Below are 18,713 nucleotides of genomic sequence, written 5' to 3'. Positions count from 1 at the left end.
ACAGGTAAGAAAGCTGTTGCCATAGTGTTCCATTTTTACCATAATGCTGTAAAGTACGATACAATTTTCTGTTAATAACCCTCTGCCGATCCGACTGTCCGTGGGCGGGGATACAAAAATGTGGAAGTATAATCTGTAGAAAACCTTGGAATTGTCAAAGGTCTGCCAAATAAATGTGCCAAATAACATGAACAAAGAGTAACATTGTTCATTTACATATACCACCGACATTGTAACAATACAAAGCTGGTTGAAAATCAGCAAAGTTACACTTTACAGTATTTTTATGGTTTGTTGAACTATCCCTTTAGCAAGACAAGTGAAATTAAAATTGGGATTGTGACGATCTTACCTGTATTTGAGCCAATATGGCTGTATCGTGAGCTGACCTTCCTGATAATACTGTCATGGATTTGGTACCACTCGCTCTCTGTGTTACATCTGTGAATATAATGCACCACAAGTTTACTATGAATTTCAACCACTTACAATGAGGGCTGTGTGATATATTTGAAAATGATTTTCATTTAGAGATGGCACATTTAATTATTTTAAGTTCATTAATTCAAACTTTCAATTCGGATAAATAATTAAAAATAAAACAAAGCAAAAAACAAAAAAATTAAAAGTTAAAATAAATAGAAATAATATAAATAATAATTTACAGTATGAAAAAAAATGTATTGGTGCATTGGTGCATCAGTTTGCTTCTTTAAAGGAGAACTCCGGTCAATTTTAACATTGAGCTCATTTTTTTGTAAATTTGGAGTGCTATCAGTAGTCGATTGTCGAGTTCACGCGCGTGATCATAGGTAACTAAACCTATGCGCGTGAACTCGACAATCGACTACTGTGGACTTCGACCGAAAACAGGATGTAAATACAGGTATGCGTGCTGGCTGAAATAACATCATTTTTATTCATATCTTTCACATCTACTGCAGTCAGATTCACCCGTGTTAACTCTGAAGGAATCACTCAACATGGCTGGGCACTTGTAATGACACATCAAGGATGTTAAGAGGCTAAAAGCAGGTTTAAAACTTGCCCCATTGAAGTCAACAGGGTGCAAATTTTAAACAGAGGATAACACTGTGTAGGCAACACCGATTTCTGTCGTTGTTCTCTGTACTGACAGCACTCCAAATTTACAAAAAAATTAGCTCAATGTTAAAATTGACCAGAGTTCTCCTTTAATTCTGTCTAAGCTGTTGTAAATCAGCTTGAGATTGTACATTCATTTAATTTAATCAATTTTAAATCATTTAAATCAATTCAATATTATTGAATAAATCAATTCAAAACTATATTTTATAAAAATGTGTGTAGGCAATTTTTCTGTAATTTAGTTCTAGGATAAAACATTTTAAATATGATTGCCTAAATAAGGGGTCTGGTCTAAATTATATATATATATATTAGTGGTGGGCCGTTATCGGCGTTAACGCGCTGCGTTAACGCGAGACTCTTATCGCGCGATAAAAAAAAATATCGCCGTTAATCTATTCTCCAAGTTGGGAGCGGAGCTGGCTCAAGCTACACAAGCTATGATGACGCAATCTACCCGCGGCCGCGAGGAACACCCGGCTGCAACGCATCATATTCGTCGTCATCTTAAGTAAACACGGCTGAAAGTGAAAGCTGGTGAAAAAGATCGGTGCAACCCTTATTTGGACTTGGTTCGGATTTAAGCCGTCCGACGTAGACTGTGTGGGGTAACAGTTCGGTAAGTTAACACACGACTAATCCGTTCTACCACCTCAAATTCAAAACGAAACATATCACTGAATACCAGCGCGCGCGTATTATTCCCAATATATCTTAGTGAGTGGTGTAGCACATAATCTCTTTTTATTAAAAGCGCCCGATTTTAAGAATCGTTGTTGTGTTTCTTTTTAACTGAAAAGACATCAGTTAGACAATATTCTAATTTTAAATTTGGGGTTTCATAAGCTCCAAGCCATAATAAACATTAGACCTAACTTACTTAAGTCTCTGCAGCTAGTGTACTTAAATTTTATTTATCTGCAAAATTATGTTGTATACTTACAGCTTTGCACAATATATGTTCTCAAAACTACATACACCCTTTCAAAAAAAAAAAAAACAAAAAAAAAAAAAAACATTTAGCAGTTGTTTAGCAGGGTCTGTGTAACCTGTTCTGAAATGGTTTTATTTTAATATCGTTATCGCAAGAGGCTGCAATGTATATCACAATATGGATTTTAGGCCATATCGCCCATCCCTAATTGATTGCCTATAGTAGTTGATAATAACATAGGCCTACCTAATGTTGCCTACGGACGGTAACAGTACAGTAGTAACCTTTTACAGTCTATGAGTAGAACAGCTTTCTCAAGCAGTTTGTGATGCATTTTGGAAACAGGAGATGAGCCCCTGGTCTAATGCGCCACCTGGCTTGAGAAACCCGTTCTCAAAGACTTACTTATAGTCATTATTTTGGTAGCACACATATTCTGAATGCCTTCGGCAGAATTCAAATGAGCCATTTTAATCTAGATTAATCTAGATTAATTTCAAAATTAATCTAGATTAATCTAGATTAAAAAAATTAATCTATGCCCACCTCTAATATATATATATATAAAATGTTTGAAGCCCTTAATATTTCAAAAATTTCAGAGCAAATACATAAATATGCAGATGCATATCGTCAATAGGGTGAAATATATACATATTTATATATAAAGAAAATTGCTATATCACCCAGTCCTAAAAAATGGATTGTACATTAATTAGCTTCAAAAAGTTAGGGTGTAATACTCACGAGTAGATCTTTAGCAAGTGATCGTCCTTGAAGTCAGCCGTTAACAGGTCGGCCACACTAATCACGGCACATCCGTATGGACGTTTGTACTGTGTGTTACTCACACTCTTCTTCTCTCCTGCGACCATTCGCCCTGCAAACACACACATTGTGGATCACACACTGCTTGTCTAAGAATAAATACATTATGCGAACTGCGACATAAAAAGAGACGTTTTCTTATTCTGCCTCAAAGAACACATAGCACTGTCACAAGATATAATGCGTCATGCGACACTTAAGCATTATAGCCGTGTCTTACCCAGAAACTCTAGCTGATTTATGTAGCTCTTATGGCAGAATTATTAACACACAACTTTATAATGACGCTTGAAACACAAAAAGACATACCAACAACCGTTACACAACAAACACTTCCCAGTCCACAGTGACATGAATAACATACATGCAAATGAGCATTAATCTAAACTGTAACGTCAGTTTCTGTACCGATGCAGGCCATGCATGTAGCAACGACTGCTACACAGACACAAAGGTGACGTTTACAGACAAAGACACCATCTTGGTCACATTTGACCTGTGGCCTGTCATTTAGCCGTTATAATACTGCCACAACTATTGACCTAATTTGATGTAATCTGTCACTTTTTCAAATCTTAAAGCATCAGGAAGTGCACTATCAAGTTGTGAGATCCATATGACTCCTATGATAGGGTATCTAAGGCATTATGACAGGTCACACGACGAGAAGAGTGATAAGCATCCAACAGGTCTTACCTATTCTAAAAATATGAGCTACAACATACACATCTTTGCGAAGATCGCTACTTCCCAAATCCTTAAAAAAAGACAAACGTTTCATTGAGCAACATTTACTAGATTCCATGTACCAAACATTTCTCTAAACCTTCTCTGTTTAAAAGTTACTATTTAATTGATCAAATAAAAATCTGGGGGGGAAAAATCTAGATTAGGGCTGTCAGTTTAATGTAATTTACAGCTATTAACAACCACAGGAGCACAACAAATTAAATATTTGGGTGTTCATGACATGATATCCTGATAAACAGCAAAACAAAACAATATTTTTAAAGCCTTTTTGTAATGTTAATTAAATGTCTTGCCACAAAAATATAATTTCTTAAATTATATAAATTTGGCAGCAAATGTGGCAGAAAACTGTTGAGAAACACATCTAAAATTGTTATTTTCTACAATATTCACAATTAAATAAAAAAAATCTCTCACATTTTCAAAAATAATGATCAGTCAAGGGTATGCGTTTCATTCAGGAAACTATTTATCGACAATAGTCCTAGATCCATTTAATGCCAAAGCAAGCAAAAAGGACCAAGGACACGCCCTTGGTGCACCTCGAAAAAGTCCATACTTACAACAAAGAGTGTGCACTGCCTCTCAGTCTTCTCTGGAGACTTGGGTAGCCCTTGCTTATTGAGGCGCACAAAGAACCTCTCACTGCACACAGAGAAAGAGAGAGAGACGGTCAGGCTCACCACAGACATGCCATGAAGCATAAGGAATCACAGCAAGACTGGTGTGAGTGTGTACATGTGCGTCCACAACTGCATGTGCTAGTGGGTTTCCTCTAACACTTGTGCTAGGTAATTACAAGGAGAGGCCCATTGAGGCTCAATATCTCCTCGATTCTCCTTCACTTTCACTAAGTGCCCTGGGGCATCACTCGTTCTGAATAATTTACAACGAGGAGGGGTGTCTGAACAGTACACTCCCTAACATGAGTGGCGAGAGAGAAGGAGAGAAAAAGAGACAGAAACCAATGAAAAATTCAACAAACACATCAAGGCCGTAGTTCCATCATGGATGTGAAACTGAAATATCCCTCAGGCTGATATACAGTGGTAAGCAGATGCATTGACGTCGCAGTCGAATTGAATTCCAGAAATTAGTTCCCAGTAGCGGCACGATCAACGTAATCGTCTGATAGCGTCATGAATATATACTCAAGGTACACGCTCTGATGGACGACTGGTTGGGGTTGAAGACGTCTTTCAGACAGCTGGAAGGAATACAGCGATTCATAATTAATGAAATCGAGGTCAGACTGAATTTTACCTGTTTTTTTGTTTTGTTTTTTTGCTAGATCTGGTGGAATTTAGTGAGGAGTCAACAGTGACAGACTTATGTTGCACTCAAACTTACAACCTTTTGATTACTAACTCAAATGTTTTACAACTATGCAAGAAGATATTTTGAAGAATGTTTCAGCTGTTCATTCGTAATGGGGTCCAATGTTGTCTTGATTTTGGACCTCATTTACGTTCATTGTATGAACAAAAACGGCTGAAACATTCTTCAAAATATCTTCTTGCATAGTTGTTAAACATTTGAGTTAGTATTTAAAAGGTTGTCATTGTAAGGAAAGTGAGCATGATTAAATAATGACAGAATTTTTATTTTTGGGTGAATTAATCATACTTTAGTCAATAAAAAAAACTTGAGATTGGGTGTCTAGGGTCAGAGATGGCACCTGATTGGTCGCATTTCCCTGCTGTCATAGACAGAGAAGAAGACTTCCAACTCCTCCCCCAGGTTTGAACTCATCATGCTCTTCATCTGAAGGAACAGGTGGTGCATGCTGGCCTGCGGGGGAGCCTCGCGTCTACGATGACGTCTCTCCATCTATTTAAAAGAAAATATGATTACAATGACAAAGACATTTACAACAACAAGATCACTCAAAATTTCCATTAATTATCTAACAGTACCCCATCCCTACCACGCCTGCACATGCTGTGTCTTTATGTAAGATGCTAAATTTGTCTGTTGTTAAAAATCAACCTATGTATATTTCTTTGCTATAAACCATAGATTTCAAATTATAATAACTTTTATTAACGTTATTATGTTATATAAGGTAAAAACAGAACATTAGAACCCCAGCACTGTGGTTTTATATTTAAGCTTTGGACCTTTCCTTTATTCTTCTGAAGAACATGTTGCTGAAAGATCCTTCAAAAAGGCACTTAACCCTGGGGACGCCACATTGGTGTCTTTTTTCTTGTGCCCTCACTTCCTACTCTTTAAATGCTCTCTCTAGTCTAGTACATCCACACCCACATCTTGTTCTCTTTTGTTTCTTTCTTTCTTCCTTTAACCCGTACCCCCACACCTCTGCCCACCCATGGACCAGTGAAAACTGGGACACGTGTGGTCAGGGCTGCAGCTGAGAGAAAAACAAAGAGAATTTTGTGAATTCTGAATACATTGAAGTTGTTTCTCTAGCTCTCTTCTAAAAACCTAGTAAGCTAGGCAGCATTTTAAGGCATTTTAGAATTCTCCTGATACAAAGGCTTAACTTAATAATGCAGCCTACTAAGATACTTTCTTCTAACGGAATTCAAATGCAGAGCTGTGTGTTTCCTTTGCAGAGAATTCCATAATGCAATAATCTGTGAGAAAAATATTTTATTTTATCATAAGATTATTCATTTAATACTGAGAAGTATAGATTTAAAAATACTTTAAAATAATAATAAAATAAAACGTTTTACCCCAAATTTGGGGTATTTTAATTTTATTTATAGTATTTTAAAGAATCAATAATAAATTAAAATAGAAAATAAACACATAAATCAAAATAATCAAATAAAAATTAAAAACAAATTAAATAAAAATGGTGTGTGCTATGCATATTTAATACTGAGAAGTAAACAATAGAATTTTAATAAAACAACAGTATTTATAGCATTTTAAATAATTAATAAAAATAATGTATTTTATTAAAAATATTTAATAATAAATACATTAAAATAAATCAATTATAATATATAAATTATAATATTATAAAAAAAAAGTTATAATAAAATAAAGTAATGAATTACTTAATCAAATAAAAAAATTGGCATATGCTATTTATATTTAATTCTGAGAAGCCTAGTTTAAAAACACCATTTTATAGTATTAAAAAATAAAATAAAATAAAATAAAATAAAGGATTTTATTAAGGATTTAATCAAGGATAGGATGTCAGTTAGGATGCTCCATTAGATGACAACTGCTTATGTGGGCAGTAGGCAGCTCAGTAGGTTTTGGAACAGATATTATATTCCAAAGATCTGTACACGGGCACTGTTGTGGCTATGAGAGATTTGAACCAATTGTGCCAATGATGCTGCATGTATGCCAAATTATAAGGGCAGGAAACTTTATGCGTGAAGTGTCTCTGCAGTTTGCAAACAGCCTGTTAATGTGCCATTTAGCATTTCTCTCTTGTTCTTAATTACTATCATTTCCCTATGCACAAGCGATTGGAGGTGTGTGTGTGTGTGTGTGTGTGTGTGTGTGTGTGTGTGTGTGTGTGTGTGTGTGTGTGTGTGTGTGTGTGTGTGTGTGTGTGTGTGTGTGTGTGTGTGTGTGTGTGTGTGTGTGTCTTTGTTAAAACAGAGGACGAAGCACTCGAGAGAGAGCCTTGGCGTCAGGTCGAGCTGCAGTTGCCATAGTAACACAGCAAAGAATATGGGCGGCAGAGGAGGGAGGTGAGGTGACTCATGGGTAATGGGAATGTGTGTGTGTGTGTGTATGCATGTATGTGAGCATGAATGTATGACTACCCACCAGCCGATAAAGCTCTGTGATGCTGAGCTCATCAGGGTCCACCATGCCGAAGTCCCTCCTGGGGACCAGATCCAAACCCAGCTGCCTGTAACACATAAAAAATGCATATTTTTATTCTACCCTTCAAATCTCAACATGGTTATTATAGATTTGCATTTGCCATTGTTTATTTCAATACTATTTTCAGATATACTTTTAATTTTAGTTTAGTTTATCAATGGATTTGTTATTTCATGGACACATTATACTGTATAAATACATACATAATATTGATAGATAGGTTTTTAATATTTGTTTTTATAAAATAGTAATTCAATTAACAATTACATGATATAAAATGTATCTTATTAATTGCAATTAATTACTATTGGCTGAGAAAAGCAGCCAAACGTGCCATAACCGCAGGATTAATTTTTTTTCAATTTATGAAACTGCTATTAAATCAATAGTTTATTCAAATCCTTTAATCTAATCAACTGAATTCATAAAACTAACAATTTAATAATTTATTAAAATTTTCTGGATTGTATGTTTTATGATATAATACATATTTATTATCAGAAATGGTGTTAATGAAATTAATGCATAAACCCATAATTTATTGAATATTTTAAAATGTAATCAAATTAAATCTGAAAATTCCTTTAATTTTTGTGCTGCACAACAGAAGTTTTCTGTTCAAATTAAACAGTACAACAAATTTGAAAGAAGTACAATACTAAAACATTTCTGTAATAATTTCTTCAAGTTAAACCAAACTTTTATTTTGACAGGTTGTCGTAAAGGCCTTTGAGTTTCTATGTGTATATAGCTCAGATGGGATTTGTTTTGTAATCGTTTAATCTTATCACTTGACGTCTGTGATTTCAGAGGTGGGAGTGTGCGTTTTCTAGTGTGTGGCGTATATGACTTTTTATTTATTATATGTTGATATAATTTTAATTTATAATAAAAACTAGGGCTGTCAAACGATTAATCGCATCCAAAATAAAAGTTTGTGTTTACATAATATATGTGTGTGTATGGAGTATAATTATTTTCTATATATAAATACACACACATGCATATATATTTAAGAAAAATGTGTTATTTATATATAAAATATTTATATATAATATAAATTATATATATAATATAAATATATATACACAGTATATACATGCAAATATTTCTTAAATATATACATGCATGTGTGTGTATTTATATATAGAAAATAATTATACACCGTACACACACACATATTATGTAAAAACAAACTTTTATTTTGGATGCGATTAATCGCGATTAATCATTTAACAGCCCTAATAAAAACCCTATTTAACGAGTTAATAGCAACATAAACTTGCATAAGTGAGCAGAGAAATCTAGACAATAATAGAAAATAATAGTAATATTACAACGTAATGTTTTCGTCGGATACCAGCAATATTGAAACTAAATGAAAGCATGCCGAAGATTGGTAAGCAAACGGTAGCTTAGGTAGGTCAAAAAACACATGAGGAGAAGCGTTAGGATACTACAGAGCCCCTAAAGGCTCCTACAGCAAACGCAAAGTTTCATGGGGAAACGAATGAAGCGAATGAAACGCAAAAGCATTGATTTTTCCTCCCATCTCATTTTTTTTCCCCACCACCATGTGTCTTTAGGGGCTCTAAAGGATACAACACCAGCAATCACAGACATTCGCATTCGGTTGGGATTAGATTTCTCAGAGGACTGTTGAGTTTGCCGATAAACAGTAGTTCATTTTTTTCTGGAATTTTTACAGAGGTTGAGTGAGAAAAACACAGACTTGGCAGATTCAGACGGGATTAAAATCGCAAAGTACGTCTGTGAAACATGAATTTCTCTAACGTCCCCCTGGAAAACTTATGATGCTGATGATAATAGCTTTATCAAATGATGTTTTTGTTTTCATGTACTCATGTAGTGAGACGGCAGACACTGAAACACCATGAGCGTGCTTCAGTGTGTGTGCAGTAGACGACGAAACTGCAGCGCTCATTCACACAGACACGCAGACTTCAGATTTAAATAGCAGCGTTTCGGTTTAATATTTACAGACACTAGTCCATTTGGCAACTTGAAGTGTACATCCGGAATTTTTTGCCAAATTCCATGACATTCCTCGTTATATGTGACCCTGGACCACAAAACCAGTCACATGTGTCAAATTTTTTAAATTGAGATTTATACATTATATGAAAGCGGAATAAATAAGCTTTCCATTGATGTATGGTTTGTTAGGATAGGAAAATATTCGGCCGAGATACAAATCTGGAATCTGAGGGTGCAAAAAAATCTAAACATTGAGAAAATCGCCTTTAAAGTTGTCCATTTATGTTCGCGATTGTGCTGCATTCACTCACAAAAATAAATGTTTTATATATTTACAATAGGAAATTTACAAAATATCTTCATGGAACATGATCTTTACTTAATATCCTAATGATTTTTGGCATTAAAAAAAAAAATTCTATAATTTTGACCCATACAATGCATTGTTGGATATTGCCACAAATATACCTGTGCGACTTATGACTGGTTTTGTGATCCAGGGTCACATATAGTAAATTGAATCGTGGCAATAATAGGGCCCTATTTATGACAATAACCCAAGTCATTTTCAGACAACAATCTGCAATAACTTTCACAAAGCATGAATCAAATGGAATAATCCGTTTCATTGTAAACCCTTCAATATACGTACTGAGAGACAAAAAAAAAAAAAGCATACGTAACACGTCCCACTCGTTACTACCATCTGCGACTTTTTTTTTTTTTTTTGAGAAAAACAGCATATAAGCATTCGCGCACATGGCTGACAGATTGCCCAACATTTGCCGGCAGTTCATCATGGCCGTCCCCGCCACTGCGTTCCACCCACTGTTTTTATGTACAATATATTTGCAATCACTGAAAAAAACAAACATAATGTGGCAACGACAGGAAAGCAAAACTCAAATTGCAGAAATGAATCAAACTGAGTGATTATGCATGGCATTAAACTTGTCACAATACCCAAAATGTCAGAAGTCGATTCCAATACCATCATGATAATGACAGAATGTGTATTTTGGGGCACCACTAGCTCTTGAGGTGTAACTCACTCATTGCCCCAGTCAAGCCGTGCCGTGATGTGCTGTTTGATGTCACTCAAGCGGTCGTGAGTGAGGTGACCCACTAAAACCTGCTGCCGCAGCTCCAATATCTCGTTCATCACATGCCACAGTCTGTGAAAGAGATCTCCTTCATTTCTCTGAGAGAGACAGAAACAACATGAGTGGGTGACAGAGATGTTTACCTTTATTAAATCAGACTAGCTCAAAAATCATCTATCTATCCTATTTAAAATAACTGTTAAGTTAAAATGTAATTTATTCTTTGTGAAACTGAATTTTCAGCAGCCATTCCTCCAGCCTTCAGTGTCAAACGATCTTTCAAATTTGTTGATTTGATGCTCAAGACACATTTCAACGATTTTTCCAGGCCTGGAGTTCACAATTTTTTAATTCCATTAAATTTCCTGGTTTCCCATAACCTTGTGAACCATGTAAAAATATCTATTCTTAATAAATTCACTCATGATTGACAGTTAAATCAACTCTATTTGTTCAGCGTAACAAAGAGAGATATTTACCATGTAGAGCTGCTTCCACATGGTGCCCCAGTCTCTCAAGGTCATAGTTATCTCTGTAATAACCGAGTCCTCGGTGGGTATGACGGTCTCAAACTGCCTGCAGGGCAAGACACACAAACACACATTCACACACTCATCTGCACAAGCTCACGATGGAGAGCAGTGACCTCACATGACCATAAGGAGTAACACTGACTCATGAGGACATGTCCGCAAATACATTAGCAATGGCTTGTGGGATAGTGAAGGCTCCTGTCACTTCAATACAGCGGATGTGTCATTTTGCAAATGCATTTTATCCAAAGCAGAAAGATAGTAGCAGTAGCAGTTCAGTGTTTTTCTCAAGGACACTGGTGGCAGGTCAAAGGTGAGATTTCATTAGCCGTCCAGTTCATCAGGTCAACCCATTATCCCTTACTTTAACAGATTCTAAACTGTCTTTCTTTCAAATAAATGCAATGACAATTTTTAAGTGTGGCTTAATTGTCCAAATACGAGTTTAATGTAGGAATTACCATTATTTACAGTATGTAAAAAAAAAAATTTCCAGACTCATACCCTTTGTTCTTGACGTGGGCATTCTTGAGGTGAATATAGGAGCTTGGGAATATTCCCTGGGGAGAAACCACAGAAAGTTATTTAATGAGCCTGTAAAACACACAAGAGTAAAGAAACATGCGATACCATCTGTATATAAATGTGCCGAGATTCAAAGCAGAGGAAAGAGATACAGATAAGTAAAAAAAGAACAGGAATCGTTTAAATGTTGTACATTGTTACTGTGTCAACCGTGCGGTGGCGTAGGATTTCTCTCACCTTTACATTTGGATTCTTTGTGATGAATCCTCTGTACCATCCTACAAAATGCCATTTAGAATTATTTCACACTTTACAGCACGATGGATTATGTATTAAACATTTTCAACCATTTTAACTTTAAAGGGGAACTTGGCAACTATTTCAACTTAATAAAACCGTTTAGAAATCATTTGGATGGTTAAATAACCTGTTCTGGTGAGAATGGTGACTTTTCCCTCTCCCCCTAGCGTTCCCAGGCGGAAAACCAACCTTGCAACATGGGGACTAACGTCCCGGTAAGTTGGAAATAGGAAGTCTCATGAGAAGCGAGAACGAGCGAGAAACACAAACTGCTTTATGGCAATTCCATGTAAACACACACGCCCCCCCATTACCATATATAGCTCCACACGATAAAGTTGGCCGGCTCCAATAATAACAAATGCACATGAGCAGCGGTAGAAAGGGGTAATGTGTAATGAGAAATATACGCCCCACAGCAGTAGGGGGAGCTTGTTGAGAAAACATGCGACAGCAAAAGTGAAAATCAGCGAAGAAATGGCTAGAGTTGCCAAGTTCCCCTTTAAAGGGATAGTTCACTTTGAAATTAAATTTTGGTATGTTTTAGCTTACCTCAAGGGCATCCGAGATGTAGGTGTCTTTGTTTCCGCAGTAGTTTCAATTTTTATATTTTTAGGTCAAACCGTTCTTGTCTCTCAGTCGTATAATGCAGGTCTATGGTCACCACCTCAAAGAGCATGCACAGAGAAGTCCAAATTAAACAATTCCCCATCGTAAGTACACATTGATGACCTAAGACACGAAACGAGCGGTTTGTGTGAGAAAACTAACAGTATTTATATCGTTTTTACCTCTTGTACACAACCACATCCAAGTGATCTGAGGGCGCGCGCGCTTCCGGCGCTTTCTTCTTCTTGTTTTTTTTAACGGCGGATCGCAAACAAATATGTGCATTACCGCCACCTATCTCAGAAATGGACAACTGACACTTTCCTATACTTCTTTAACCTATCAACCGACATAAATTCCCCTTATTTACCCGCATAGAGGCTTCATAGAATGTCATCCGGCGCTGCGTGTTCAGCTCCTCCGTCCACTCTCAGCCCCCATGACATGAAAAAACTTGGACTTCTCTGTGCATGCTCTTTGAGACAGTGACCACAGACCTGCATTATATGACTGTCAGACAAGAACGGTTTGACCTAAAAATATCAGAATTGAAACTACTGCGGAAACAAAGACACCTACATCTTGGATGCCCTTGAGGTAAGCTAAAACATACCAAAATTTAATTTCAAAGTGAACTATCCCTTTAAGTATGTGATGCAAAAATATACTGGGTTCACTAAGAGTGTTTCTTCAACTCTGGGCACTTTTGACCCTGTGGACTTATATACAAAATATGGATTATGGATCCATACAGATCCATACAAAATATGGATCTGTTTATAATACTAGAGAGTAGGACTGCATCTAACATAAAAGTGTTTGTTTATATAGGCTGTGTGTGTGTGTGTGTGTGTGTGTGTGTGTGTGTGCGTGCTTGTGTGCGTGTGTGTGTGTGTGTGTGTGTGCGTGTGTGTGTATATATAAAACATTAAAAAGCTTACCGATCCCAAACATTTGAACGGCAGTGTATATGTATATGTGTGTGTGTGTGTGTGTGTATAATATATTTATTTACATATATATATATATATATATATATATATATATATATATATATATATATATATATATATATATATATATATATATATATATATAAACCCATATATTATATAAAACAAACACTTTTAGATGCGATTTGACAGCACTAATTTTAAGTTATTTGAAAAAGAATCAACTGGAAAGAGTTATAATCTGTTTATAATCTCTGTTATAATCTACAAACGAGTGACTGCATATCAACAAATAAATTCGACAGAATCCATCTCCATATCTGAGGATCTACAGTTCGAAAGAATTTGATTGTCAGCAACACAACGACAACATTGACTACCTTCGCATTTCTCCAGAATCTGCACTGTGTCGCCGATCTCCAGCGGGAGTCCATGCTGAAGCATTCCTCGAAAATTTGCCAGCACTGAGGGAAAAACAAGCAAATGCGACGCATGAGTAAAGTTACAGTTCTGACAGACAACAAGGTGACAAAACCATCTGTCTTCCCAAAATCTGCATGGAAACCATCTTTACTTCGGTGATATAAACATTAAATTCAATATTCACTGCAAATTCAGGAGCAGAGTCATTCTCAATTCCCTTCTGAATAACACCCAACCCAACCCAGCACACATTTCCTTAAGAAAAATAAACCATACTATGCTTAGATCTGCACTTCTAACATTATCTCTTCTCTCTTAAATAAACCCTGAGTCACCTCCCAAAGCACAAGTTACATAACAAGTACAAGATCTCTCCACACAGGAGCACATGGGCTCAACCTATCAAACACTTTCTGCATCCAAATGCCTACACTCTTTATGCACAAATATGTTAATTTTGAGGGCTCATTTGCATATCAAGTGGGTTAGGAAACTATCTGACATGGAAATAAATAAATAATCATATGCATAAACAGAACCGACAGAGTTCTGACACTGCTCAGAGGTTAAGCAGGCTGCCAGAACAGCCGTGTCAGCTTTTAAACACGAGATGTGTTGCTGTGCTCGCTGCCTGTCAGAGATGTGAAGCAAACACACAGCATTCGTCCTGAATCCACCAGAGAAGTTGTGAGTAAGGATTGGCAACCATAGTTATATATACGTAGATGCCGCATTCGACCGCTCCAGACACGACGGCGCGTCCGCCATCTTGGAGGAATCAATGATGCCACATTGCGTTATGATATGAACTCAATATTAACAGAGTACAATATTATACTATGGTAACTTTTTAATGTCGTGTTAGCTGACGCCTTCGTCTTGTTGTATCGTGTTAGTTTAGCAAAATCATCTGCTGAAGACTATTGCATAAATAGATATTCATAAGTACAGTTGGAGATCCTCAGTCAACTTCCTCTCAAATGTTCATGGACCGTTTCAATATGGCGAAAGGCTTACGTATAGCGGGCCATAAAAACAGCCGCTAATGATCGATCGAGGCATCTGTGTGTATATATATATATATATATATAAATCTATGTGGGCAACATCACTTTTTTCCTATCAAATACAAAGTGATCATGGTCAATATCAACAATATCAATATTGATACTTATATTAAATATGTCACCTAATTTCCAAGCACAAAATGGGTATTACAGCCATTTAAAGGGGGGGTGAAATGCTATTTCATGCATACTGAGTTTTTTACACTGTTAAAGAGTTGGATTCCCATGCTAAACATGGACAAAGTTTCAAAAATTAAATTGTACGTTTGAAGGAGTATTTCTGTTCCAAAAATGCTCTTTCCGGTTTGTCACAAGTTTCGGAAAGTTTTTTTCGAGTATGGGTATGTGTGACGTCAGATGTAGCGGAATTTCCTTATATGGGTCCTAAGGGCACTTCTCCGGAAGGACGCGCGCGCGCGCGCAACCGTAGACCAGAGCAAGAGAGCGAAAGCAGTACGCCCATCAAAGCGCTATGCTCGGCTTTAGGGAAGTCAATGTCACCAAAGAAGTGGGTTTTTGGTTGCCAGGGCAAGACAACCCTGCACAGATTCCCAAAGAACCCGGCGTTAAGGCACCAGTGGATGGAGTTTGTTTTTCCAGAGCATCAACGGAGGTTGTGCAAGACTGTTTGTTCCCTGCATTTCGACGATGCTTGTTTTATAAACAAAGCCCAGATCGACGGATTTGCAGATCGTCTAATGCTTAAGGATCGAGCAGTCACAATGATAAAGGTTCGCGGTCATGCGTTGGAACCGGGCGGTGAGTAAAACTGCTTCAAATGTCTCTGTGTGTTGTTAGCTCGGCGCGTTAGCACAGCTTTAGCTCCGCCCACACGGCCTGCCTCCAGCCGCTAAAAAAACGGCTAGAGACTAAAGACTAAAAAAACTAAAGACTTTTTGGAGATATGAAGGATGCAATACTACTCTATAGGTACTCAAGATTAACAGGAGATTGAGTGAAAATGAGCATTTCACCCCCCCTTTAACAAAAAGCTATTATTAATATTAAATAGGTCAAATCTGTAAATTATTAGACTACTTTTTGTTGTTGTTGTTTTACATTTATTAACAAAACTTTTAGAACAATAAACCTTTATTGATTAAAAAAAATATCAACTTTAGATAGAAAATAATTGAATAAATGGGTGCATGTTAGAGTGCTCACATTTTACTCATTTCAAAAAAGTTCTTATAAAATTTTTACAAACAAAAAGTTTAAAAAAAAAATGCATTTAAACATTTTCAAATATTTTAAAGCAATTTTGTTAAAGTATTAAAAAACATTTCTAAGAAACATTTAACTTTTTATTGAGGCTTTTTTTTTCTTCATTATGATATCCGGGCAGTTGATATTTGACTTATTTTTAAAAAAATCAAAATTATTTTTAAAGTGATTATGCATTTTTGAATAAATTAACTGATAGAACAAAAACTGAGTGTCACGTCATTGGCCCAAATATAAATATCTTATTTAACCAATGAATTCACAATCTTTTCCATGACCAATCATATGCGATTACTGGATTAAGGACTCATTTTGATTCAGATGAATAATGACTAATGACTCGTGAACCAGTTTTGAGTGATTAACAGAAAAAAAAAAGCGCTGCTCACAAACTGAATTCACTATAGCTTACAAACAAGTCTGACAACAACCTACAAGCATCATAGTCAAGCACCATAGTCATGCTGTCATCCAGAAATGCACAAATCTAGTTCACGGGGTATTTATAATCTAGTTAACGGCATATGATTCTTATATTAGAGCTTAAACCTCTATTTGAACCTCTGCCATGGCCAACGGGAGTGACAAAAGCTCTGTTGTAATAGGACGGGCAAACCCGTTTGAGCCGTGCGCCTGTGCTAAACGCTTTCCCACGGTCCTGCTGTCAGCGCTGTGGACACACACTGCTGTTTGGCAGAGAGACAGGGCAGAGGCCCGTCTCACAGAACCCTGACCAGGTGCAAAGAGCCCTCCGGACCCCTGTAACTCAACCCTGTGGCTGGGACGTTCAGTCAGGTTGCTTCTGCGATATAATGCGGCTGCTATTAGACATCGAAGCATTTTAGAAAGGTTAAGGTGGCATTAATGAATGTGGCCACATTTAGAGACTGAATAATGTTATGCACTTACAGTTTTTAGATCTCTGTGGAAATGGAGAATATCACACACTGCACATTTCTGAGCTGGGTATGTTCGGGAAAAAAAGGTCATGATGGACTGAGCCATTGTTCGTTGCATCACTCTGGTTGCTTTGCTGACACGTTTTTTTCTCTGCTGTGTTCTTATGGTTATAATTATATCAGAAATAATTTCAAGTTAGACTGTTATGATGAACTGTAAGAACAGTGTGGAACAATTAAAATTCAGGTATGCATAAAGCTTTCTAGCCTGTGCATTCATAATATAATCAGTAGTATTGTAAACATTACGGATACACAAAATAATATCGGTACTAAGTTGTTGTTTTTTTTAAATCAGCCAGTATTGTATATAATTGTTCATTACCCCTATTTTTACATTTATATTACCTTTGACCACTTATTTTGACCTTATCTAATGACCACTTAAAGTAAATATATAATTAGGAGATTGAAATAATGAATATACATTTTTTAAACAGCACATTATAATGTTGTGGTGCCATAATTCACAAACATTTAGTTTTATTTTTTCTTAATTTTTTTTTATTTGGACAAAATAGATTTGTAATATATTAGATATCAATCCTAACACTGGGTTTCATTGGCTAATTATCAAATCAAACAGAATTTTTAATTAATAGCCATATTACAAAAAGAGCATATTTAAATTTTTAGCTAAATATTTTATTTGAATCATAAACAGTATTTGTCAAAAAGTTTGGAAACAACATTTTTTAATGTTTATGAAAGAAGTCTCTTCTGCTCACCGAGGCTGCATTTATTTAATCAAAAACACAGTAAAAACAGTCAATATTGTCAAATATTATTACAATTTAAAATAATCGTTTTCTATTTTAAAATATTTTAAAATATAATTTATTAAGGTGATGCGAAAAACTGAATTTCCAGCATCATTACTCCAGTCTTATGTGTCACATGATCCTTCAGAAATCATAATAATATGCTGATTTGCTGCTCAAGAAACATTTATTATAATGTTGAAAACATTTGTGGAAACAATTATATCATTCAAACATTTATGGTGAGATTAAAAAAAGAGAGATAAATTATTACTTAATCAAAAGTGACAGTGAAGACATTTATAATGTTACAAAATAATTATATTTAATAAATTCTTTAATAAATGTAATACATAAATTAATAAATGCAAATAAATGTGGTTCATTTAACTTTTTCATTACCAAAGAATCCTGAAAAAATGATCACCATTTCCACAAAAATGTTAAGCAAATGTTTAGCAGCACAACTGTTTTCAACATTGATAATAAGAAATAAAAAGAAATATTTCTTGGGCACCATATTATCATATTATTATGATTTCTGAAGGATCGTGTGACACTGAAGACTGGAGTAATGATGCTGAAAACTCAGCTTTGCCATCACAGGAATAAATTGCATTTTAAAATATATTAAAACTTTAATATTAATTTTAAATTGTAATAATATTTTGCAATATGACTTTTTACTGTATTTGTGATTAAATAAATGCAGTCTTAGTGATCATAAGAGACTTCTTTCAACAACATATTTTTGATGTTTTCAAACTTTTGACAGGTACTGTAAATATTAATATCTAATATATTAATGAAAAGG

The 18,713-nt window shown here is 35.6% G+C and overlaps 1 protein-coding gene across 1 annotated transcript in view; it reads right to left on the bottom strand.

The window, feature by feature from the left end:
- The window catches only part of dock4a (dedicator of cytokinesis 4a), a 73,264-nt gene that overhangs the window by 44,478 nt on the left and 10,073 nt on the right, over positions 1-18,713 (bottom strand). Inside the window, exons 2-12 of the mRNA XM_079859477.1 lie at positions 13,846-13,929; positions 11,841-11,881; positions 11,583-11,638; positions 11,025-11,121; positions 10,495-10,643; positions 7,385-7,469; positions 5,298-5,449; positions 4,183-4,264; positions 3,566-3,626; positions 2,789-2,921; positions 353-441 (exon numbers count right to left, since the gene is read on the bottom strand). Coding sequence (XP_079715603.1) covers positions 353-441; positions 2,789-2,921; positions 3,566-3,626; positions 4,183-4,264; positions 5,298-5,449; positions 7,385-7,469; positions 10,495-10,643; positions 11,025-11,121; positions 11,583-11,638; positions 11,841-11,881; positions 13,846-13,929 — 1,029 coding nt within the window. The remainder of the gene's footprint in view (positions 1-352; positions 442-2,788; positions 2,922-3,565; positions 3,627-4,182; positions 4,265-5,297; positions 5,450-7,384; positions 7,470-10,494; positions 10,644-11,024; positions 11,122-11,582; positions 11,639-11,840; positions 11,882-13,845; positions 13,930-18,713) is intronic.

This window comes from Squalius cephalus (assembly GCF_949319135.1).
Source record: "Squalius cephalus genome assembly, chromosome: 23".
Taxonomy (NCBI): Eukaryota; Metazoa; Chordata; class Actinopteri; order Cypriniformes; family Leuciscidae; genus Squalius; species Squalius cephalus.
Note: the sequence above shows the minus strand (reverse complement) of the source record. Positions and strands in the feature narration are given on the sequence as shown.